Consider the following 25,355-nt stretch of genomic DNA (forward strand, 5'->3'; position numbering starts at 1 on the left):
GTGCTCACCCAGAAGTTTACATGTCCCTCCCCTCATCATTTTGTGTGGACAACACAGGGAAGTGGAACCCATGAAGAAAACCTTCAGCTCTTGAAATACTTTTGGTGGTTTCTTCTGGTTCTCCTCAACCATTTATGCAGAATTGAACCATGGGGCTATTATGGATGTGTGGGAAATGTAAGACCTTGATTCCTCTGAACTTTGAACTCACTTGGCTTTATTTGCCATGATAGTGTGATTATTGTTTGATCACCTACCCCAAAACTCCTTTCTTTAAGTCCACTTTTCATCCATATTAACTATGTGAAGTTCATTCTAGTTTTAGGATCTCACCTCTGAGTGCCTCAGGAGATTCCCCTTGGGCAGAGGGGGTGTAGAAGCAGATACAAATTATTTCCTCCTCATGAAGCAAATTTTCTTTGATTTTTTTCTAAGAACTTGTGGGAGTGTAGGCCCAGCCTCAGTGACCAAAACAATTCCTTTTATTGTCACATAATTTTACACTAAAAATACCATCTTTTCAATTTATCCAGAAAGAAAACTTCACCAACAACTACCTCTCAGTTTGAAACTTCTTTTAAGTAGCTTGTATCCATTAATTTCCACTAAAACAAAGGCTTGATTTAACAATGCATTTTCTTATGTTCTTCAACTCTCAAGAGGATGTAAGTGTATAATGAAAAGCCTGAGTAAACAAAAGTTTATTTTTAATGGAAATATCTATAGAAATCATCAAGAAGGATGTTCCTTCAAACACCACTTCTCTTGCCAAAAATATATCCCAACCAGCATTGTCTGATGGCCTCAAGCCATTTGTCCTCTGAGGACAAAGAGTGGATGGCACTGTCATTCCAAGCTGCCAGACAGAATGGAAACCCAGAAGCTATGGTTGGAGAGAAAAAACAAAGGTCCTGAGATCACATGAATATTAAGATTTGTTGGAACTTATTAGGAGGTAAAATATCTCAGTTCCAATGCTTTATTAGAATTATGAGTGGACACAGCAGGCTGCATCCTGTAGCATGGTTTCAGGGATTTACTGTATACACTGCAAGACTTTTGGAGGGGCAAAAGCATCATTCAATAGCATGAATAACCTCCTCTGTGAACAGAAAATATACATTTTGCTTTTCAAGCAAATTATTAGGTGAGGAGATGTTTAGAAATACATTCACCAGACACTGACTGTCTTCTTTGATTCCTTCTCCGATCTTAGAGAAACTTGCATGGAATCACCAGAAGATCCAAATATCAGGAAAACTCTCCTCTTTCCTGAAACAAATGCAGGAATTCCTAAATAATAACCCCCATAAGATGTCTCCAAGGGGTCTGGTGATCTCAGCAGTCCCCTTGGACATCGAGCACAGCCTCAACTCTAAACTGGGCAGTTCCTCCTAGGCAGGGATTTACTGCCCAAACTCTTGGTTTTATAATTTCTGAGTTCTACTGGATGAGCTCTGTTGAGTTGGAAGTTTTTGGGGTAGTAGTTTTGCTTAACAGTTCAGCATTCAAAATTCAATACTGCAGATGGTTTTTTTGGTCATGAAAGCCACATTTTTGTGCTCAGATGGAGGAGAATGCTCCTTGAAATAAGTGTCCAGTCCAAGTTCATAGGTAATACAGACACAAGTGGCAAGACATAGCATTTTTGCCCCCCCTCCATAGGTAGAATTTTCAAAGAATTAGAGACTGGTTTGAGTTGAAAGGGACATTTAGTTCCAACCCACATGCTATGGCCAGGAACACCTCCCACTTGACTGGATTGCTCCAAGCCTCACCCAAGATGCCCTTGAACACTTCCAGGGAGAGAGAATCAACACCTTCCCTGAGCAACCTATGCCAGTGTCTCACCACCCTCACAGGAAAGAATTTCTTCCTAATATCTTATCTCAGTCTCCCAGTTTGAAACTGCTCCTATTCTATTATTCTGAGCTCTTATAAAAAGTCCTTCTCCAGCTTTCTTGCAGACACTGGAAGGTGCTTTAAGATCTTCCTGAAGCCTCCTCCTCTTCAGGCTGAACAACCCCAGCTCTCTCAGTCTATCTCCACAGCAGAGATGCTCCAGCCCTCTGATCATCTTTGTGACTTTCCTCTGGACTCAGTCCAAGAACTCCATGTCCTTCTTGTGATGGCAACCCCAAACAGGACACAGGGCTGCAGGGTGGTATCTCACAAGAATGGAGTAGAGGGGCAGAATCACCTCCCTTGACCTGTTTGTTGGTCATGTTGCTGGGGATGAAGCCCAGGGTAGTGTTGGGTTTCTGGGCTGCCAGCACAAGTTTTCTTGCTGCAAATAGAGATACCCAGTCCTCATATCACCATTGTGCCAAACACCTGCTGAATGAGTTTCCAAGCACATTGCAGCTCTGACCCAAGCAGTGCTGTCAAAAATCCACTAAGACAGAAGTCACTGTGAGGCATTAACTTACCTACCTCCAGCAGAAGGGTTTGAAAAATAACCTTATTTGCAGCAATTCATTTCCATCACTCAAGATGACTTTCAGCGTCACAAATATTCTGGGAATATCAAGAGTTCCTTGCCTGGTGTCCATTAATTTCAATGATGTTTCTAATTTAAGCCTAGAGAAAGAGTCCTAAATGACAGCTACTGAACCACAAGCAGATGATTTAAGAGTAGATGCAAGGAATTCACTCTTAGAGATTTCCTCTCTGTCCTGCCTGGCTGCTGAGCTCAAGATATCCCACAGGATGCCAGGAGACCAAGTGCTTCCTGTGCCCGGAATCAAAACATGCCCTAGGAACAGTTTTCAAGAGACCACTCAGATGATAGTTGCTTAAATCTTGGCAAAAAATTGTTTTTTACAAGTGATTCAGCTGCTCAAATTTCTCCATGAAGCAGGCAAGGGTTGGGATTTTGTGAGGTGTGACTGACTTTAAAAAAAAGATGCTCGTGATAGAGGAGAAATAATTTTTGCTGTGTATTCTTCCCCAGATTCAGTGGCTTTCAAACTTTCCTCAGAAAAAGCCTAAGCAAAACTCTTCACAGATGATTGTTAGGATTTTTTGGTAGTCTGGGCAGAATGGAAGAGTTTCCCTGATATACTCCCACATCAGGGCATAGCCCAAACCTGAGAATGGACACTTGTCCTTCTTCCCTTTCCTTCCCTCCTCCCATTCCCTATTTCCCTCTCTTCCCCAGTGCTAGTCCAGCTCTCCTGTAAGGCCTGTATCATCTCAGTGAGGTCCATGCAGACTTTAGATCTTGCACAGTGGGAGGTGGGACTCATGGCCCTGGGTATCTCTGTGTGGGAAAGAGAATCTCAATCTTTACCTCAAAAATGAAAGTGGGTGCCTCAGCTCCCAGGAGAGCCAAGAGACTTATGGCTCAGCTCAGTTGAGTTCTCCCACTGGATTTTGAGAAATCTGGTCTAATGAAAGCCCTATAGCACAGGGGTTGGAAGCAGATAATCTTCAAGGTCTCTTCCAACCCAAAACATTTTATGATTCTATGCTTCTAGCACCAGGTGAGATGCTCTATGATGTGTGAGGTACAGGCAGTTACAGATGCATCAGACCTTACAGAGACAACTCTAAACAAATCTATGAATCCCATCTGCTGTAGGTGGCATGGGCAATAGTCCAAAGTAAAAATCAACTTGAGGAACAAGTGGCATAGAAATTGGAGGGCTGCCTGCACTGCCTGAGAGCTTCTTCACAAAGGGAGCAGAGACAGGTCAGGAATACCAGACATCATATGGGATTACTTTGCATACCCAGAGACAGTTCCCAAAACAAAACTGGTCTGGATCTCATACCTTTGGGGGGGTACCAGTCCAAAGCAGTGGCTGATGCCATGAGGAGCTGTGTCCTTTCCTGACACTGTCCCCATCTCTCATTCCTCAGCACTTCCCACCACTTCGACATCTCCAAAACCTTAGGTTCTGACCCCCCCAGCAATGTTTTGCTGCTGTTTGTTCAGCACCAGCAGACCCCTGCCAGCAAGGACAGAAACTAAATATAAACCAGGCCAGGCTCACAGATATTTCATTATCAAGCTCAGAAAAAGGAAGCACCTGGAGCAAAGGGAGGAGGGGCTGAGCACAGACAGCTCTGGTGCACGAAGGGAGAACCCTCCCCAGAGGCACTGATGTTCCCATCACAGCCTCATAACAAATAACAGATAGATAGTTTGTTTTCCATTCTGGTAGCACATCCCAGTGTCCAGTTTCAAGCTGTGATTGCTGCAGCAAGAGAAAGCCCACCCACCCCTCCCAGGCTGCCTGCAGACATCTCTCATCCCACCTCTGCAGGTGCCACATCTCCAGGGACTTGGAGAGGGTGGGCATGGCCATCTGCCTACCACCCCTTCATCATCTTCTGGATAGGATTGCTCTCTCAAGAGATGCCTTAAAAAGGATGGGTCCCCACTCTGATGTCCCAGACATCACCCAAGGCATGGTGGTTGCCTCTTCCCCCCTCCCCACATCCCCCTCCTCCCAGCCTCCAGCTTGAGCCACCTCCTCCAACCCCAGCTTCATCCCATCAAAGGGCTCTGTGTTGTGCCTCCTGCTCCCATTGAGGTCTGCATTACAAATTATCCTTTCATTCCTGCTGCCATCCCTGCTGCTGTCCCTGTCCCCCCTCCCCTACCCTCTCCAAGTTCAACACTTAAATATTTTTTTTTTTTTTTCCCTCTGTGAAAAGCACTCCACCTCCTCCAACTTTCCTCCCCATCCCATTTTCATCCCTTCTTTGGTTTATTGCCCCATTTTCATCCTTTCTTTGTTTTATTGCCTGTTCTTGCAGGAAAACAGTCACAATGAGAGGGATCAGGGGTGGCAGGAGGATAACACGGGGGGAGCCAGCATCCATCCAGACAGCTGCTCCTGCTCCAAAAGCCACCAATAAAGATTTTGGGTTTTTCCCCCCCTCTCCCTTCACATGCTAATCACCCAGCAGTGATTAGAGCTGCAGCCTGACTCCAAGGGAAAGAAACAGAGGCAAGGGGCTGAGAGGAATTTTTTTTCAGCTCAGAGTAGCAAGAGGAGGTGGAGGGGGAGAGTAACTGGGGGAGAGAAAACAACACAAAGCAGCAAAAAAACTAACAAGAAATAAGAGGGCTTGAAGAAGCCTCATTCCTTATGGTTGGTCACGTCCATCACTCTTAGCATTCAATCTCAAAGCACCCAGGCAAAGGGCCTATTAAAAATCCCTCTTTTCTTATTAGTATTCCTCCTTCCCAGCCAGAGGAGGTAGTGAAGGGGGGGAGAAAATGAGATGGGAGTGAGTTTGGGGAGGGCACTGGGAAATTCCTGGCATTTTTCTGCCTTTGTGTCTGGGGGCTGAACTGAAAGGGAGGGATGGAGAGCTGCATTAAGCCTCCTGCTCCCTCCAGCAGAGAAAGGATTGCACTGGCAGAACTGAGAGCCTTTATATCCCCTTCCCCAGTCAGTTTCCAAGGGGGAAAAAAAAAAAAACCTACAAATCTGGTGTTTTGTTGAGGGAGACAGAGCTCCCAAAAGAACTCAGAGGTCTCCCTTGATAACACTGACTCCTTTTGAGCCCCACAGGGAAGCACTGTTCAGACCTTCTCCCCACATCCCTGGGGGCTTAATCCCCTCCATTTTGGGGGGTTTTTTTTGGTCTGTTTTCACTTTATAATTGCATTTGATGGGGCTCTCCTGGCTCTTCTTTTGACATGACACTACACTGCTTCATTCCACTCTCAGCTCCCAGATAGTCACATTCCTCAGGGCATAACAACCACCACCACAGGGCAGAGCAAAGTCTGTTGTAAACCACTCCAGAAAAACTAAGAGGTGGATAAAGATGAAGAGTGGGCATGGAGGAATATTCCAAGGAAGGTGAATGGGAATTGCAGCCACAGCTCACCTCCCCAGGAGAATGTCTTTCCAAAGCATCATGTTGATCAACCAAGGGTAGACTTCTCCTCCATTAATTTTTCTACACTTTTTTCAGCTTTATTCATACTTCTGGTCTCCTGAGGCAGTGAGGGCCACACCTGGAGCCCTGCTTGGCTTTGGTTTGCCTGAGGGATTTGGGAAGGAAGGAATGGTCCTGCCTCCTCCCATTCTCTGCCTGTCACTCCCAACGTTGTGACCCCAGGGCTGTTCTCCTGCTCGATTTTCTCTTCTGAAGACAATGAATTCCCAGTTTATTCCCTAGGTAGTGCTCACACAGAGGTTGTTCAGGGTCTCTAATTGTTCCCAGTGCTTTTACCTTTTCCCAGTCCCATTGTATCCTGGTGAGATGGGGGGATCAGCATTGAATGCACCGTGCAAGAGGTCAATGCCCCAGAGATCTCCTCAGTGCTGGGTTTTTTTTTTCTTTTTTTAACATTATTCTTTTCTTAACAACTCTAAACTTCTACTTGACCTTTTTGACTCTGGCTAAGTGCAAGGGATGACATTTCCCTCAGCTCTTTCCAGGGACACAGAGGTGTCACCCTGGGAATGGCAAATTTGGGGGGGCCTTGTATAACTAGGCTGCTTTTTTTCCACTTACAGTCTTTTACACTTTTCAACATCAAACATTGGACTGACACTTTCCCTGTGCACTCCCTGCAGGCTAGAAAATCCTTCTGCAGTTTTTCAGTCACACAAATCTCCACTGGTTTCATTACTCATCCCCCCCTTTACCACAACACCCTGGAACAGACTGAGCAGAACAACATCAGAAGAGGCTGGGACCTACGAGCATCACAGCTCTACTGGGACAATCAACCATGCATTCTTCTTCTTTGCTCCCCAGCCTTGAACATCTAATTAATCCACTGTAGGTTGTGAAGAACAATGATGGGATTGTCTTCCTAGGAACTGGATTAAGCCAATCATTGGATCTGATTGAGTTGAAAGAGCCCAGCAAAGAGAACCCACAGTGGAAGGATGGCTTCACTCGTGATGTTCAGCCTACATCTTTCTGGTGGCCATGAGGAAGTTTTTCTTCAAGGGGCTTTCCTGTCATCAACGTGAGCCCATGAGAAGACAAATGTGCCCAACAACATAAAGCTTGAGCACTGAGGGCATCCCCTGAGCTCTGACTGGATTGACCCCCCTTGGAGCCTCCATCTCACAATATTCCACACAACCTAATTGAAGGACACAGCTCCTGGTCCTACTCCCATCCTCCCTGCACCTGGCTCCTGGAGGGAAAAAAATGGAGGGGTTTTTGCACCATGGAGAGCTATAAACTATGTCCAGATCAGTAGCATGGAAAGACTTATGATGAGCCAATGCATCCCAATGCCATCTGATGTCTAAAAATAGGAAGCATCCATCTGAAATCACTGAGCCCCACCTCAGCACACCCATGGAGCACCTGGCAGGACGTGTGTTTGCAGCAGCACCATGGAAAATGGTGAGGGATAAATATAGGAAGAGTTTCCCTTAAGCACAGGTAGGTGGGATGGAACATGTGCCATGCCAGTAGCTCAGATTTTGGTTACTGAATAAGAAAAGACAGAATACTGTCAGAAGAAAGTCCCTGAATACATCATGTCCTGTGCTTCTGTCTCCTGCCAAATCTGACCTCAGGGTAGCAGGGAGCTCCTCAAACACCTCCTGCATCTCTCCTTACACCTCTTTCTGCTTCTGACTGGTTTATAAGAGCCAGGGGGCCCCTGCATTGACCATGCTCAGAAGATGCAGATGGTGAAATCCTTGGAGAATCCATCTCCTTCATTAACAAATTAATGTCTCAGAACAAAATCAGAGTTCACAGAAGGAGGAAACCTGTGGCTGAGACACCAGAGGACGTTTCAGGCCTCCATTTTCTTTCTCATTATTTCTTGTGGTTATTCTCCATACTATTGAAGGAGGAATGGATTCTCCTGCCCTGCTTGCTGCTGCAGAATCCAAGGAGGCAGTGATCTAGAGTGTGAACTCCAATGTTATGGCATCCATCTCTTCATTAATCCAGCATCTTGAAAAGCAGCATTAAAAGTCAACATCAAGGTTTGTCACCTACCTTGGGAGCACAGTTGCTTTGAAGGAGTTGAGGCTGTTCCTCCAGAGAAGATTCTCACAGGACAGCAGTTGTTTTCACATTCTTTGTTCCAGCACTTTACATGGATCCATACAAAGCTTTGTACAAGAAGTCCTTGGAGTCTAGGTAGAAAAACACTTTTTGTCCTCAAGGTTTTTCAGCCAACAGGGCTGGAAGTTCTTGCAGTGTTATCTGTCTCTTCCCAGTGCTGCAGAAACTTTCCCACCCTTCTGAACCCATCCTGCTCCTCCCACCCTTCTTGCCAGGTGATCCAGAGTCTTGGTATCATCAGCACATCCACTACACATGGATGGGTGGTTGTGTCTTCACCAAAGTGATTCACTGGTCATCTCAATGCTTCAGTCCATTGTTCAGGGACTTAGAAATATAGAAATAGAGCAGGTTTGCATTTTCCTTGTTCATTTAGAATCCCAGATATCTCCAAATACCAAGAAAGTTAGTATGATGAACATCTCCACCGACTGGGGAGATCAAACTTCATGGCCATCTGCTGGTGTACTAGGACCTATAGGAACTTTACAATGGGACACTTGTTAGTTGGGTGTTGACCAAGGCTAAGCCTTTCCTTTGATCCCCAAAAGACTGCAGTATCCTAGATCCACCCTGCTCTTGGTAAATTTGGGATCTACTTCAAATCATGGTCAACCAGCCAAAATATAGCAAGCATCCTCTCCTTCTCCCCTGCTACCTGATTTGCCAAGCTTGATCAATCACCAGAGCATTGGGATCTCTGGCATGGTCACTGCTGGTGGTGAGTTTAGCTCTGAGCATTTGCAAGCCTGTTGGGAAGGAATTTAAGGTTTTCTTTGAGTGGATTTGTCATTTGTTAGCAGGTGGATCAATGATGGTCAAGGTCGTGTGTGTCATTTGCATCTTTTGCAGATGTTCTCTTCAGTGGACTCACTCACAGGCAGGATGCAGTGACATCATGAGAACTTCCTTTGGTCCCAGAAATTTCTGCAAAGTGCTCCCCACAACGGGGGCATTCCCACCATGTCCATTCCAGAGGTAGAGAGCAGACTGGAGCAGCTCCAGCCCAGCCCCCTGTTCCTCCCGGAATTTCCTTTTATTGTTACTCCCAACAGCATGAAACACAGACCTCAGCTGGAACGTTCTTTTGGACATTTTACTTTCTAACCAGCATTTTATTCCCTTCTCTAGAAGGATTCTACCTCCTTGGTTAACTGCTCTTTTAACTGACTCAGGAAAAGCAGCTCTGCTTTCCTGTGCCCTACTTGCACTTGGCACCAAGCTGAATCCTGCAAAACCCTCCCTGCCTCTCTGCAGTGGCTTCAGATCTTCTGTCTCCTTCTGTGTGTACAAGTTGCTTTGTTTAAATATATATCCCAAATGCAGTAGCAAAAAAAAAAAAAACCCCAAAAAACCCCCAAAAAAAACCCCACAAAAAAGCAACCACATTTTCCACCTCTGTCAGAGCTTCTGGTTCCACCAAGAAGCAGAGCACCCATTTGAGATCTCCCCATGACTTCCAGCTACTGCTTCAAAAGGACAAGTCTCTCCTCTACTTGCTGGGGGACATCTGCCACTGTGGGTCTAAAGAACTGGTGACTGAAATCCCACTCCACCTCTAAATTTTGCCCCAGAAGTTGCTGTGTTTCAACAAAGGGCAAAGGGAGGTTGGTGGGTGTGATGTGCACCTTTCCAGGTTGCTAGTCTTCATGTAACTCCAAGGGCTCCCAGGGAAAGGAAGACCAGAGCACATCCCACAGATTACTGGGAATTTATTGCCTTATTTGTTAATTTTCTTATTTTACTCTCCATCCTGGCTGTTAGCTCTCCAGCCTTTGCTACCTTATTGCAGAGCTGGGTTGGTGGATGTGGTTGGTGAAAGTGTAGGGATGCATTTGCAGAGCTCCCTCCTTCAGGCTTCTCAAGAGGTAAAACTGACATTTTTTCATAGCATCACACAACCATTTTAACCTTTAAGATCATCAAGTCCAACCTTTTTGGACAACTTAATTCCCCTGAGACTCCTGCATCTGTGAGCTGAATCCCTCCTCTCATGAGTAGCAAAGGGTTTAGAGGTACCTGCTGCAAAAACCAGGGTCATATCTGATGTAAAATACTGATGTGAAGTGTTGTGAGTGCTCCTAATCCAACTTTGTGGAACCTGGGAGCAATTACAATATGCCAGCTCCCCAGGTACCTAATTAGCATCCTTAGCCCAGCCAAGAGGCTGTGGCTTTATCCTGTGCTGGGACAGGGATGCTCTCCAAGCTTGGTTAGCACAGCATCCAGCAAAAGGCAGCTTTGAATCCATTTGAGCTTTCTTAGATCAATCCAAACCACAAGAATGAATAGTGATAGTCCTTAGCCCAAATAGCTCCAATACCTCCATTTTATTGCCAATGTTCTGGGCTGAAAGAAGGATTTCTTTTTACTGGTCTGAGGTTGTAGGCAGATTCCTTCCTGGCTATCTTGATCTCAGGCAGGTGAAGTGTTTCCACAAGTTTTCCTGGCAACAATTTTCCAGGGTTTAGGTGGCAGATTTTAGGGTGGCTTAAGCTGAATCAACAGTGACTCCAGATATGGGGTGATCTGGTTTAATAACTCCCCCCTAATCTGTCCTACACCTGAGCACCAGAGGGAAAGTTAAACAAAGCACAGACCACTGGCATTCATCTACAGCAGGGAAAAGCATCACAAACCTTTCCTGAAGGTTCCATCTCAGCCTTTTGCACCATGCAGAGGAGAGGTGATCACAGGGTCTCACACCCTCAAGGTCTTTTCCATCCTAGATGCTGGGTGGCTCTTACATGGCTTGCAAACACCATGAAAAAGTCACACTGGGTGTATTGTTGGTGTGGGCACCTCCACAGCCCCATGGGATGGTGAGGGACTGGCTGGCTGGAGATTTCCCCTGTTATCCTCACCCCCTTTCTCCTTTTTCCCCTCACATTTGGCACAGGAATGATGCTCAGGTAATTGTGGGAGCCTGGTTTGGCAGCTCCTGGGACAGATGCTGGGTACCTGAATGTTCAGCTGTGTCTTGTGTCTGGAACAAAGTGCACCTGAAGAAGCTGCTTCCAGAAGAAAATGATGTATGGGGTGTCTGGGTACCAGAAGACTTTGAAGGACTTTGCACCTTGTACAAGGTCTGGTGGCAGCAGGAGGACTCCTGACTCCACCAGTGTCCAAGTACATTTCAGTCCCTATTTTCTCTCAGAAACAAGCTAAGTTCAGTAAACTTCTGGCTATTTTTGGTGATGGGTTCTTTTGCAGCTAGAGAGCTACAGAGCTTCACCTCCCTTCTGCTGCAGAGTTAAGTACTTTGGCCATATGTTGTGAGACAAGCAGGAATTTTCCTCTCTCTTCTACACTTGTCCAGCAGGGAAATAAATACAAGCCTTGTATCCCCATCCTTATCAACATTTTGGTGATGCTACATCCATCTAAGTCAGACTTAATTTCTTCTCCTTCCTCAGAAAGGCACTGCCCTGGCCAGGAGTTTGTTCAGACCCATTCCAAGGAGTGAGCCAAAATGTTTTACTGGTGCAGCTTAACTCTGTTGCCCATTAAAAATGCCAAATAAAACTGAAACATGCTGTGGTTTGTCTTTCTTAGGCTACAGGGATTTAAGAAGGTTCTTTGTGCACCCAATGTCCTCCTGTAATTCCCATTACTGCTGATGAGGATGACGCATTTCCACTCACTGGATGAATGTCCCCTAAATTAATTTTCCCTAAAGCATGAGAATAGGGAAATAAAGGGGAGGTTGTGTTTCAATTAGCTTCCAGTTTGTTTTTTGTTCTTGTCTTTAAATACAGGAGAGGTCCATATAAAATATTTAAAAAACCCCAAAACACTATTAAGCAAGAAGAACAAACGAGTTCATCTAAAAAAAGGCTCCAGTTCTTGGAAACAGGAAAATCTATTATAGCCACTGCATGTTATTTGAGTAGATCTCAAAACCTTACACAGTCCCCTCCTGTCCTGTTAATCTCATTGAGATGCTGGATGTAATTTACAGCCTGTGTGGGGAAACTGAGGTGCTGGAAGAGAAAAATACCTGCTAGAAACTCATCCAACATCACCCTTAGAAATGTGACTTAGGAGTGGGGTTCACCTCCTCTGGTTGCAATATGTGATTTATCTGGTGTGGCTTGGGTTCCCCCCAAAGGGAATTCCCCTCACAAAATTCATATTTCTCCCCTTAATCTAACACAACCAAACTCCAGCATAAAGATGGGAGGTGTTGGGAGACACATGATTTACACCAGTTCTGCCATATTGATGTCCAGAGAGGAGTTTGGGGGGTGGAGGGGGGATGAAGCCAACTGTGTCAGCTCACATCTCAGCATCCCACAGTTTGCACCTAAAGGGAAGAGCTCACAAGACAAACTGGGAGCATCAGCCCCATAGGCAACATTGGAGCAGGGCTGGGAGGAAAAGTTTTTTGTTGGCACTGAAGGAGGTGGAAGACTCAACCACTAATCAGGGACAGGAGGTTTCTATTTGACACCCTCTTTATTTTTCCCATCATGTCTAAAAAAGCACAAGGGGAATCAGGAGATTCCCCAAAGCTCTTGAACAGGAGCAGAGAGAGGAGCAAACAGGACTTGCCCAAGGTTACCTGACTCAACCTGACCATTAACCTGACTGCCAGCTCATTTCAACCCTCACTGTCCCCCATCCACCCCTAGAAAGCCCCAACCATGTCCTAAACCCACCATGCTACCAATGGATGCTTCATGGGAGGAACCCACAAAGAAAAATCCCATTCCAGAAGCTTTCCCCACTCCAGCCTTCGAATAATTTGCCTCATCTCTAATAATTCACTGAGCTTTGTTATGACAGGGCCAGGCACTTAATGGAGAGTGAAATTGAAGAAGAATGAGTGGAAGTTGCAGCTTTTATCTCTAAAACAAATAGTGAATTCCTCGGGGCAGCTGCAGCCTGGAACAATGATCTGGGACCTTCATGGGTTGCCCTGGTAACTCCTAGGAAATCTGTGTCAAAGAGGGAAGAGAAGGTGGTGGAGCTTGTGGGAAGAGATGTGGAGTTGGCCTTTAGCAGCATCCATCCAGGTGGGAGGTCTGGAAAATATTTGGGATGGAAGGGGTGGTTTTGTTGGGTAGTGTTGCACCAAGGCCCAAAGGATCATCTTGGGAAATTCTTCAAGGATCCAGGAGATTGGAATCCCAAGGAGTTCTGCTCCATCCAGAAGGAAATCTTGCTGGTCCATTGTCCAGAAAAAGGGAGAAATCCACCCTAAATTTATCTTTAGGTGGCTCCTATGGGTCCTTTCCAGCCCAGAGACCTCTGCAGAGTTTGAGGAGGATAAAGAGAAGGGACTTTGGGACAGGAATGATAGAATTTTCCACTCACTTTGGGCTTGGCAAAAGAGATGCCTGTTTGCCTGGAGACCTGCAGAGAGAGAGGTTTCCCCCAGTGCCTATTTCTAGCAGTGGAAAATGTGTCCAGCTGCTTGTCTGTCCCTCCTAAAGGGCTGTTTGTTTTTCTTTCCTGCATCCCTCCCTCTTCCCCTTCAATAAAATAACATTAGGTGAGCTCTGTATGAAGGACAATGCAAGATAGAAGCAACATCAAACTTCCAGATGTATCCATGACCCTTCTTAGTCCTAAAGAGGAGAGGTTTTCCCCTCCAAGTTGCCCTTTCCAATGCATTTTCCATAGAACAGCCATGGATATCCAGTGTTGTCCCATCTCCTCCCTGGGAACACACTTCTTGCCATCAAAACATCTCCAGTACCTGAGATGCCTCCAGGCACCTATCTCTAATCCATCCCAGCTCCACCAAACATTCAGCCTGCAAAGCAGAGGAGGAAAGGGACCATTTGGATGGAGTTCATTGTCATTTGTTTCATTGTTGGCCAAGCATTAAACCATTACAGATTTTTTTTTATTTTTTTTTTATTTTTTGGTTCTATCCAAACCAGGACACTCGTGAAAATTGTTTCTTTTCCTCCACAAAGCCACAGGGATGTGCAGGAAAGTCTTGGTGCCTTCCAAGTCCTGTCCTGGAAGGTGGCCAGGTTTGATCTTTGTTCAGGGTGGCCTGAAGAGTTTGGACTTCTTTGGAACACCTTTGGATTCAAGGAGAAGGCACTAAGTCAATGCAGTTACTGGGTCTGGTGTGCATCAAGGGCTTCTGCTGGGATAAAGCTGCTGAGATGGCTTCTTTGAGCCATTTGAAAACAGAATTTCTCCATGCACTCTTGTGGGTGCCTGGAACATTTTCTTCTGCAGGCAGCTGAGATGCCCTTAGGTGTTCAGATGGTGCCCTGGGGCTGGGGACATGGGACATGTGAGACCCCTGGACTGACAGGTGGAGGCTGGGCAGGACCACTTAGCAAGGGGAACACCTAATTTTAGGAAGCTGAGTTTAACCCCAAGCCAAGGCAGTAAAGTGGGGTTCAGAGAGTGATTCAGGTGACATGGTGCTTTCGTGTCCCTCAGGCTGGTAAGTTCTCTCTAAGGTCTTCAGAGTGGGGAGAGGATTTGGTTGCCTTAGACAGAAGCCAAGGGGTGTGATTAACACCACTTGGACCAGGGATGCTGCTCCAGAGGGCTTGGGTTTCAGAGAAGTCTTGTGCATCCCTGTGAAGACTTCTCAAGCACCTGAGATGCCTTCAGGGACTTATGAATAAGCAACTTACTCTTTTACCAGCAACAATAATGTACCCTGGAGCTACAGACACACAAATGTACCCAGTGAACCCAGACCCAGTTCCACCCCCAGGCAGGTAGATGGGCCTGGTTTGAGGGGGTGACCAAGATTTCTGGAGCCATGTGTGTAGCAGGGAGGCCAGCAGCTCACTGAAAGCAAAGTTCCTCATATCTCTTAAAAAATTAAACCCCAGAAAAAGAGAAATTATAGGTGCCTGGGTGGCTGAGTCCAAAGCAGAGTGGAGCAACAGGAATCCTTCAAGATAGGATCATGGCTGAGATCTGCACACCACAAATTTTGTCTTCTTTCCTTTCCTTTCCTTTCCTTTCCTTTCCTTTCCTTTCCTTTCCTTTCCTTTCCTTTCCTTTCCTTTCCTTTCCTTTCCTTTCCTTTCCTTTTCTTTTTCTTTTGTATTCTTTTCTTTTCTCTTTTTTCTTTTGTATTCTTTTCTTTTGTATTCTTTCCTTTCCTTTCCTTTCCTTTCCTTTCCTTTCCTTTCCTTTCCTTTCCTTTTCTTTTCTTTTCTTTTCTCTTTTCTTTTCTCTTTTCTTTTCTTTCTTTTCTTTTCTTTTCTTTTTTTTTCTTTTCTTTTCTTCTTTTCTTTCTTCTTTTCTTTTCTTTTCTTTTCTTTTTTTTCTTTTTTCTCTTCTTTCCTTTTTCTCTCTTCTCTTCTTCTCTCTTCTCTTCTCTTCTCTTCTCTTCTCTTCTCTTCTCTTCTCTTCTCTTCTCTTTCTCTTCTCTTCTCTTCTCTTCTCTTCTCTTCTCTTCTCTTCTCTTCTCTTCTCTTCTCTTCTCTTCTCTCTCTTCTCTTCTCTTCTCTTCTCTTCTCTTCTCTTCCCTTTTCACTCATGAACAGCCTCTTTCCCTCACTTCACATCTATCTCCAAGCTTCAGTGGTCCCATTTCCCTTGGGCAGACAGGCAGAGATCAGAGCACAGGGATTTTTGTCTCTTGCTAAAGGGAGGGTAGTTTGGGGTTGGTTTTTCTTCTTTTTTACCTTCCTGAAACACCTGGTGGTGACCAGGACCCCACATGTTGTTGCTCACAGTGTTCCTCACACCAGAGGCACCAGCCCTGTCTGCTTCCATTTCGCCTCTTAACCCCAAATTTGAATTCCAAGCTTTATTACTTTGTGCCCTGTCACAGGAGGAAGATAGGTGATGACATTCAAGAAAATCTGATTACTGGCAAGTTAAATGACCCAAAGCTGGATCTCAGCCCAGGGATTTTCATGCTGCATAGGCTTTCCTTGGTCGTTTTCTGGGAAAAAAAAGGTAAATATTGCACGGGTGCCTGGAGACGTCAGTCAGATGCCCTGAGGAATCTCAACACAGCTGAGCAGGTACATGGAACAGAAAAGAAAAAGCTTGCTTTGAGAATTTATCTCAGTGCTGTGAAGCACAAGAATATCTTCTAAGTTATATTTTCTTCTCCTTTGTCCAGTTTACATTCCAGTGGCAGAAGAAATGGGGTTTCCACAGCCTTTGTGGAACCAATGAAAGCCTCTTCTTTCTCCAACATAGAAATCTTGTGGCATGCAAAGTCTTCCTTCTCCTGAGACAGTTTCATTCCAGCTGGGTTACATACCTGCAAACCAGTGGCTCACACCTGCTCTTTCACAATCTTAGGTAAATATTTGGCTGGAATACAAGGAAAAAGGTATCACAGCAAAATCAAGCTTATAAAGACACCTCCTGACTTAAGCCCCATGAGACTGTAAATAATAGTAATGCTAATTTTAACTTTTAAAGTAAATTCTTGTCTTTCTGTTCCTGTTCCTCAGGCAGATGTGCTCCAAAGGTTTTTTTTCTGTCCCTCTAAACCACATCTTTTGATGCTGGGAGTTGAAAGCAAAAGCCTTAACATAAATTTCCTGACTCTGTGGTGCTGGGACACTGGTGATAAAGCTCCCAGTTAGCAATGCTGCAAGTTTCTGGGTGTAAATAACTGGAAATCTCTTTCTATGAGTTGCTGATGCCTTAGGACACCCTTAGGAGCACCCAGTCTCACCAGGCAGGGCTTTTTCTGACTTCTTCCCCCAGCTGATGGTTGGCATTGGAGCAGGAGATGCTTTAACAGGCATCCAGTTTGAAGCACTCATGCTAAATACTTCTTTCTTTCTTTCTCCCTTTTTTTTTTCTTCTTCTTTTTCTTTTTCTTTTTCTTTTTTCTTTCTTCTTTCTTTCTTTCTTTCTTTCTTTCTTTCTTTCTTTCTTTCTTTCTTTCTTTCTTTCTTTCTTTCTTTCTTTCTTTCTTTCTTTCTTTCTTTCTTTCCTTTCTTCTTTCTTCTTGCTTCCTTCCTTCCTTCCTTCCTTCCTTCCTTCCTTCCTTCCTTCCTTCCTTCCTTCCTTCCTTCCTTCCTTCCTTCCTCTTAGTAATTATCCTTTTTGTGGCAGAGGCAAGAGGGAGGCAGATTCAGAGCTGACACCTGCACCCTGCAAAGCAGCCAAAATACAGAGCATCCTTTCCACTGCCCCCTTGGAAAAGGAGGTTTAGCACTGTGTTTCTTGAAGGAATCACTTCCCCCCCCCCATAAAAAACCCCCAAAAAAACCCCAAAACAGAGGCTGTGCTGTTATTTTAACCACCTTGACAATTGCCAGCAGTCAAAGCTGGCAGCAAGGGAAGGGAGAAGCCAGAGAGGAGTTTGGAGATGCTCTGGAGATAGCCCAGAGGAGTGAGAAGCAGCACCCAGCACAGATGGCAGAGCTGTTAGAATTTGAGTGCCCAATAATAACCACAAAACCTCCAAAAGAAGCTTTCTGCACAGCACCCACCTTCCCTCTCCAGTGGCTCTGTTCTCCTCCTTATCTCTGCCAGCAGAAGGGGAGCTCCAACATGGATGCAGGGAGAGCATCCCTGCTGAGAACTGACAAAACTCCCTGCCTAAGTGGCAAGGTGCCTGTTTGGATAATTCAAGAGAAATTCTACAGCCCAGATCAGCAATCTAAACAGGCTCAGGCATCAAGTGCTTGGGGACAGAGTTTCCTTCTCGCTGGCACAAGGCCAAAGGACCAGCACAGCCCAGATCTGCTGATGAGACCCAGCCAGATGGATTTCTCCCCTAACTCTCAACGTAACCATTGCAGCATGAACCCAATGGCCACAGAAGCACAGCCTGATTTTTAAGTGGATTTCAGGACATTCTCTTTGCCTTTGGTCTATTTTAGTTGCTGTCAAGGGAGACCTGCTCTTGTCACAGCCCTCACTCATCATGGAGACCCAGCACAGCTTAGGGGAGCCCCAGCCTCTGGGCACTCTTACCCCAAAACAATCTTCCACGGGATATTTTTCCAGGGTATTACAGGTGCTGGTGCTTTAAGGAGGAGCTCAGCATCATTTCCCTCCTCTCCATCCCAGGGACACTGCTTTGCAGCTCAGGTTTTTTACTTTTTCTTTTTCCTGGGTTGTCTTCACTTGGAAGGTAACACCAAAATATGCTGTTTGGTGCAAGGGGAGAACGTGACCCCTTATTAAAAAAACTTTGCAAGGAGGGAACTGCCTCTCTAGAATCATAGAATCATAGAATTGGCTGGGTTGGAAGGGACCTCAGAGATCATCGAGTCCAACCCTTGATCCACTCCCACTGCAGTTCCCAGCCCATGGCACTCAGTGCCACATCCAGGCTCTTTTGAAATAACTCCAGGGACGGAGAATCCACTACTTCCCTGGGCAGCCCATTCCAATGCCGGATCAGATTAATAATGATCTAGATTATTAATGTGCATTGCCACCTTCAGTCATTCATTGCAACTGGAGTTTCAGGGCTTTTAGTCACCGACAAACACAGATTTTAGCAAGGGGAAATGAGGATGGGCTGAGGGACAGCAGAAGTCCCATGGCACTGACCCAGAAGGCAGCTCAAGAAACCTTTCCTGGAGAAAAAACATGAAGCAGGTAGGGAGGGATGAGCAAGTTAACCCAAGCCCCTCCTCAAGTCCTCTCCTGGTGACCTTGAAGGAAATCAACCTTTAACCAAAGGCATCCAGAAAATCAGATTTGAAAAGGACTTTTTGCAGTAGGGGTTTATTTATTTTTACCACCTCTGGAGCTGGGCTGGGAACGTTCATGGTTCAGCTGGATCAGGAGGAGAACTTGGTGCAAAGCTCTGAGCTTATTTTTAGTCTCTTTTCAGGGATGAAAACTTGCCTGAACACTAAAATAAAAAAATTTTCAGTGCTCTTCCTTCTCACCAAACAAAAAAAAAAAAAAAAAAAGAAAAAAGATTTGATAAAAATTTTGCCTACAGTTCTTTGAGCATGGTGCTTCCTTTGAGACATCCTCAAACTGGTGCAAACCTCTCTGAGGAGGCATCTTATGCAAATGTCCATTAATTTGTTTAAATATTTGAAAGCACAGCTTAGTTTGGGAGGGGATGATGGGGTAATGTGTGAAACACCATGCCCAGGCTCTGCTTCCAGCTGCTGAAGTGGTGGGGTCCTGCACTCCCCCTCCAGATAAGAATCCAAAGCAGCCCCAGCCTTTGTGAGAATCCCAAATCAGACCCAACCCAGATGAAAATCCCAAATCCTTACCCACGTGGGTAATCTACAAGCTCCCATCCCATTGAAAACCCCAAATCTCCCTGCCCTGCCATGCAGATGGGAACCCCAAATCCCCTCAAAACCCCATCCCAGTGAAACCTTTAATCCCAGCCTTCATGCAGATGGAAACCCCAAATCCTCCCCAACCCACCATCCCCAAAAGAAAACCAAACCCCTCACTTGTGATGGTGAGAAACCCAAATCACCCCCAAACCCCCATCCCATCAAAACCCCTAAATTCCCCCACAATGAAGATGGGAACCACAAATCCCTCTCAACCTCCCATCCCAACAAACCTCCCCAGATGTCCTCCCATGCAGCTGAGAACAACAAATCTTCCCTGAATCCCCATCCCAATGAAACCCCAAAATCTCCCCCATGAAGTTGAAACCCCCCCCATACAGGTGGGAACCCCACATCCCCTCCAACTCCCACATCCACCCCATCGAAACCCCCAACACCCCACCATGCAGCTGAGACCCCAAATCCTCCTAAACCTCCATCCCAACAAAAGTCCCAAATCCTTCCCATGAAGCTGAAAACCCCAAACCCCCTCAACAAAACCCCCAAATCCCCCCCATGCAGATGGGAACCCCAAATCCCATCCCAACCTCCCACCCCATCAAAACCCCCAAATCCCCCCCATGTGGATGGGAACCCCAAATCTCCCCCCCCATCCCAACAAAACCCCTAAATCCCCCCCTGCAGATGGGAACCCCCAATCCCCCCCATCCCAACAAACCCCCCAAATCCCCCCCTATACAGATGGAACCCCCAAATCCCTCCCATGCAGATGGGAACCCCAAATCTCTCCCTATCCCAACAAAACCCCCAAATCCCCCCCATGCAGATGGGAACCCCAAATCCCCCCCCATCTCAACAACCCCCCCAAGCCCTCCCCCCGCAGATGGGAACCCCAAATCCCCCCCATCCCAACAAAACTCCCAAATCCCCCCCTATACAGACAAAACCCCCAAATCCCTCCCCAAACCCCCATCCCAGCAAAACCCCCAGATCCCTCCCATGAAGGTGAAAACCCCAAACCCCCTCAACAAAACACCCAAATCCCCCCCACATGCAGATGGGAACCCCAAATCTCCCCCATCCCAACAAAACCCTCAGATCCCCCCATTTCAGATGGGAACCCCAAATCTCCCCCAACCCCTCATCCCAACAAAACCCTAAAATCCCCCCCTATACAGACGGAACCCCCAAATCCCTCCCCAACCCCCCATCCCAACAAACCCCCCCAAATCCCCCCATATACAGACGGAAACCCCCAATCCCCCCCACCCTGACAAAACCCCCAAATCCCCCCTCCCCCCCCCCCCCCCCACTCCCTCCATCCCTTATCTCCCCCCTCTCCATCCCCATCCCTCCCCCTCCCCCCGCCCCGCAGGTCCCGGGGGGCGGAGGTTGGGGCGGGTCGGGGATTTCTGACCCTCCCCTGTTGTGGGGAGAAGCGGAGAGGAGGGGGGGGGTTGGGTTGGGTTGTTGGGGGGGGACGGGACCGGGGGAGGGCAGCACCCACCCACCCACCCGCCCCCCCGGGCAGAAAGCGCCGGCAGCCGCGGCGGGGACGGCCGCGCCGAGGGGACCATGAGGGCTCCGCTGCTGCTGCCGCTGCTCCCGTTGCTACTCAGCGGTAAGTGACACCTTCCCGGACCCCCCCCCCCTTCCAAACCTATGACTCTTTCCTCCCTCTTTTTTCCTCTTTTCACTTCGTTTTTTTCTCTTCTGTTTTTTCCCCCTTTCCTTTTCGCATCCCCCCCCCCACCCCCACCCCCGGTTTCCTTTTCTCTCTGCCGGGTCGTTGGAAGCAAATGGGGCAAAAAAAGGAGGAAAATAAACAGGGGGGCTGCTGCGTGCCCCCCCTCCTTCTGTTTGCTGCCTGATTTACCCTCTTATTTCGAAACTTAAGCTCATCAAACCTTCAACTTGAAGCTGAAGAGCCGCAGTGCTCGCTTCTTTTATGCAACGCTATGAGCTGAACACGCTGCTCCTGCTCTTCCTCATCCAATTCCCGACTTTAAGCTCTTGGGAGAACGGTGACCAAAGCCCTGAGCCTCACAACCCCTCTTTTTGGGGTCCCATCGGGCGAAATGGGGGGATGTTTCCTGGGGTTTGGGCTTGGCAGTGGTCCAAGGCGCAAGGTGTATGGAAACACGGGTCCAGTGGGAAAAGAGATGGAGGGGAGGGAAAAACGGGTGGGAGACAGCAATTCCCTGATGGAAGTTGGTGGTGGAGTTGGAAAAACAACAAAAAAAAACCAAAGAAAAGGATAAACTTCTGGAGAAGCTTGGCTGTGGGGCAGCCGTAGGTCGGCGCGGGATGGGGGCTGCATCCCGATGGGGAAGTTTGGGATTGGGTTCTGGGATAGTGCTGAGGTTCAGGGTGTTGTGGAAAGGGCTGCGGGTGATGCAGGGGGGGGAGGGGGATGTCTGGTTCTTCGTCGAGGCTTTTTTTGTCGGAGAGATGGTGCTAAACCACGCCGAAAAGTAGCAGGGAAGGGGAATGCATTGATTGTTGTAGAAGTGGATCAAGGCTGGCAGGAGGAGATGGTTGGGGAGGGGTATTTCTTCCCTGGGTTCACAGAAAATGAAAATAAAATAGATTTTAAAATAAATAAATTAAAGTGGAACATAAAATTAAATATAAAATTAAATATAAAATTAAATATAAAATAAAAAATGAACTGAGGAGAAATCTTGCTCTGGGTCATCCCTGCCAGGAGAGCCTCTGCTGAGCAGAATGTTCTTTTATTCAAGGTAACAAAAGCTGGGGGAAGCTCTGGAGGTAAAAGCACAAGTGGAGGCAGGGCCCTGGAGATTTAACTATGGGGTGAAATCACAGAGGTCTGGCTCAAATCTCTGCCTGCCTTTTTTTTTTTTTTTTTTTTCTTCTTTTTTCTGTTCCTCTCAGGATTCTGGGGCTTGGTGGGTGAGCAGGTGTGAAGCCCCCTCTCCTCTTGATGCCAACGTGGGCTTCAAAATAGAAGATTTTTCTTCCCATTAAAACTCAAGATGCCTCAGCCTCATTAATATTGGCATAAAGCAAGAGCTGTTAATGCAATTTTTCTTGTGCCAGCCAGAATTTAACTGAGTTTCGCTGACTTTGCCTTCTCAGAAGGTTTTGTTCTGTCTTACAAAACAGAGTAATAAATATGCTGGGTTTGGTACAGAACAGGTTTTTAGCAGGAGGATGGTGGAGCAACCCATATCTATAGCACTCTCAAATGATCCTGTTACATTTTCCTCTGAAATTATTTTATTAAATCCATCCAAACAGTATTTTCTGCCACCGGTTCTGCTGTTAAGTTTTGAAATAAACTCCTTAGAGATGCTTTGTGTTATTCCCTGAGTGTTGGCACCAGGATTTTCTACCTTAGGGGGTCAAAATAAGCATCCTTTCTTGCTGAGTGTTTGGGCTCGGAGCTCCCAGCAGTGCTTACCTCCAAAGCTGGTATTGGCTGTAATCATCTAAGTCACTCAAAAGCCTAAAATTCATATTTATTTATTTTTTTTCCTTAAAATGAGAAGTTGGGCTTAGAAGGGAAACTGGAAGATTTATTTTTTTTTTAGGATCTTAAAGAAAATAGTACTTGGGGTGCAGCTGGCATGATTTGCTCTGTTGAAACTGGAGGTGAAATGGGTGGGTGAGCAAGGAGCTGGGATTTTGGAGCGTGGGTTTTGGGTGTCATGGGGAAGAAGGTGAAAACATAAGGCAAGAGGCAGACCAGAACTGAGCCCAAGGTTGCCAAAGTTTTTAAAAAACAGGTATTTTGGGTACAGCTGTTTCACTAGGAATACTTGGACTAGAGACTCTAGAGGTCCCTTCTAACCCTAACATTCTGTACTGGCTTCCAGGTTCCCATCACCCCAACCCCCTGATTCTGCAGAGCTCTCTCCTAATTTCCCCTGCTGTAAAGCAGGGATAAAAATCAGGATAAAATCAGCCTCAGGAAGACACAGCCTGTGAGATGCAGTGAACATGGCACTGGGAAAAAAACATCTTTAAATTCAACCAGGCTTGTGGGGTGCTCAGAGTTACCCATTACACTGTGTTCACATTTTAATTTATTTATTCATTCCCCATATTAGATCTCCTCTCCCACAGGGGATGTGATAGCAAAATTGCACCAGGAAGAGAAAGATGATATTTTTTTTTTATCTTTAGAGCATTAAAAAGAGCCACAGGTTAAACCTGTCCTGGGGGCAAAAAAAAAGTCAGGAAGGGATTTTACTGGAGATGGGCCCTTTGCCCGGCTCAGAGCAAACCAAAGATTGATGGGTTTTAAATCCTTGTTGCCAAAACACCCCTTTTCATTCCCAAAGGTAGATTGTGTTCCAACTGGGAGTTCGTGTTTGTCCAACACAGGCTGTCAGAGATGTGCATTTTTTAAAAAAATCCATTTTATCCATTGAATACTGATTTTGACACTGGCAGGAGGAGGCAGCTGGGGCCGTGTCGTGAGGGAGAGGGAAAAAAAACCCAAAAACTGCTAACCAGAAAGTTTGAAAATCAGCAGTGAAGCAGCATGTGTCTTCTTCTCTGTTGGAGGGACTTCAGATTTTGGCAACCTTTTTTTTCAAGCCATTTCAGCAGTGCAATGCCTTTGATTCCCTGGTGGCAAAGCAGATCCAGTAACGATACCCCGTGGGATTGTTTAGGAGGTTTAATTAAAGAATTGTTTGTAAAGCACTTGGAAGATCCTTGGATGAAAGGAGCTGGAGCCATGCAATACACTGATTTCATTCCAGAGTGTTGCTTTAAAGGCTTATGATGAGGAGGCTGATGATCATTCATGTTGGCTGTGATGGGAGACCAGCTGGAAATATCCTCTCTCAGCATTTGCAGGGAGGCTGGGGTTGTGCTTTGGTTATTATTTGCCCTATAAATCACTCATTTTCTCTCCCCATTGGCATCCTCTAGAAGATCTAAGCCTGCCCACAGCATCTCTGGGGGGTGTTTTGGGAACTGAGGGAGTTAACTCCAGCCAGGGAGGATCCCTCAGGTTGTTGTGTTATTCTGGGTGTTACATCAGGACAATTAATAAGAAATTCTTGGCTGTGAGAGTGGTGAGACACTGGAACAGGTTGCCCAGGGAAGCTGTGGCTGCCCCATCCCTGGAAGTGTTCAAAGCCAGGTGGGATGGGGCTTGGAGCAAGCTGGGCTGGTGGGAGATGTCCCTGCCCATGTCATGGGGGCTGGAGCTGGATGTGCTTCAAGATCCCTTCCAACCCAAACTATGATCACCGTGATCTCTGCACACTACAAGAAAGTAGAGGTGAGCTTTTGGGGTTAAGGTGCTGGACTGCATCCCTCCCAACAACTTGTACCTGTCCTGAATTTTGACCTGCATGATGCTGGCAAAGACTACAACAACACCCAGAGCTCCCTGATGCTCTGCAGGACCAGGGAAGATGGGGTGAGGGAAGCTTCATCCTTGCTGGGTGATGCCCTGGGGTGGTGAGATCCCACCAGAACAACCAGCTGAGCTGCTTTGTGCTGTGCTGAAGCCCAGGTATCTTCAGTAATTCCACCTCCAGGTGGTCCAAGCAGTAGCAGGGCCAAGGGGGTTGCAAAGAACCCACCTGTGAGTGCACAGAAATTCCTCCCTCCCACCCACTTGAGCTGGTGGGGAGCAACACACAGGCAGAGAGATGCAGGTTGTGGACTTGAGCATCCCCCTCATCTTCTGTCCTGCTGACACCATCTCTGAGTGACAGACAAACCCCCCTCAGCTCTGCTGAGAGCTGAACATCACAGGAGGGTTTGAACTTTGCAGGAATCTGGTTGGCCCAGTTGGGTCCATTCCCCAGGTGCAGGCATGTGAAGTCTCACCAACTCTCTGAAGCATTTTCACATCCTTCAGCCAACTTCCTCCTGTTTACGTGCACAGCTCCTGCCATAACTGGCCAATCTCCACCTAAGGATGTTGTTGCTGAATTCTTGCAATGCCTGCCCTTTCCTTCAGAGATTGCTCCTGACCAACCCTTGCTTTTTTTTTGCTTTTTTTTTTGTTTTGTTTTGTTTGCTTTCTGCTTTTTTAATTGTTTTTATCATTCTAAAACATACACACAGTCATCTGGCATTTATTGTCTCACATCTACCTGCACTCAGCTCACTGCAACCCCCAGGGCTCCACTGAAAAGTCCCCACATTGCCAAGTGC

General features: G+C 46.5%; 1 protein-coding gene across 1 annotated transcript in view; it reads left to right on the forward strand.

The window, feature by feature from the left end:
• Positions 1-20,723: 20,723 nt before the first annotated feature.
• The window catches only part of PODXL (podocalyxin like), a 51,585-nt gene continuing 46,953 nt past the window's right edge, over positions 20,724-25,355 (forward strand). The window contains 1 exon segment of the mRNA XM_030464479.1: positions 20,724-20,826. Coding sequence (XP_030320339.1) covers positions 20,781-20,826 — 46 coding nt within the window. The 5' untranslated portion in view covers positions 20,724-20,780.

Source organism: Calypte anna, chromosome 1 (genome assembly GCF_003957555.1).
Source record: "Calypte anna isolate BGI_N300 chromosome 1, bCalAnn1_v1.p, whole genome shotgun sequence".
Lineage (NCBI taxonomy): Eukaryota > Metazoa > Chordata > Aves > Apodiformes > Trochilidae > Calypte > Calypte anna.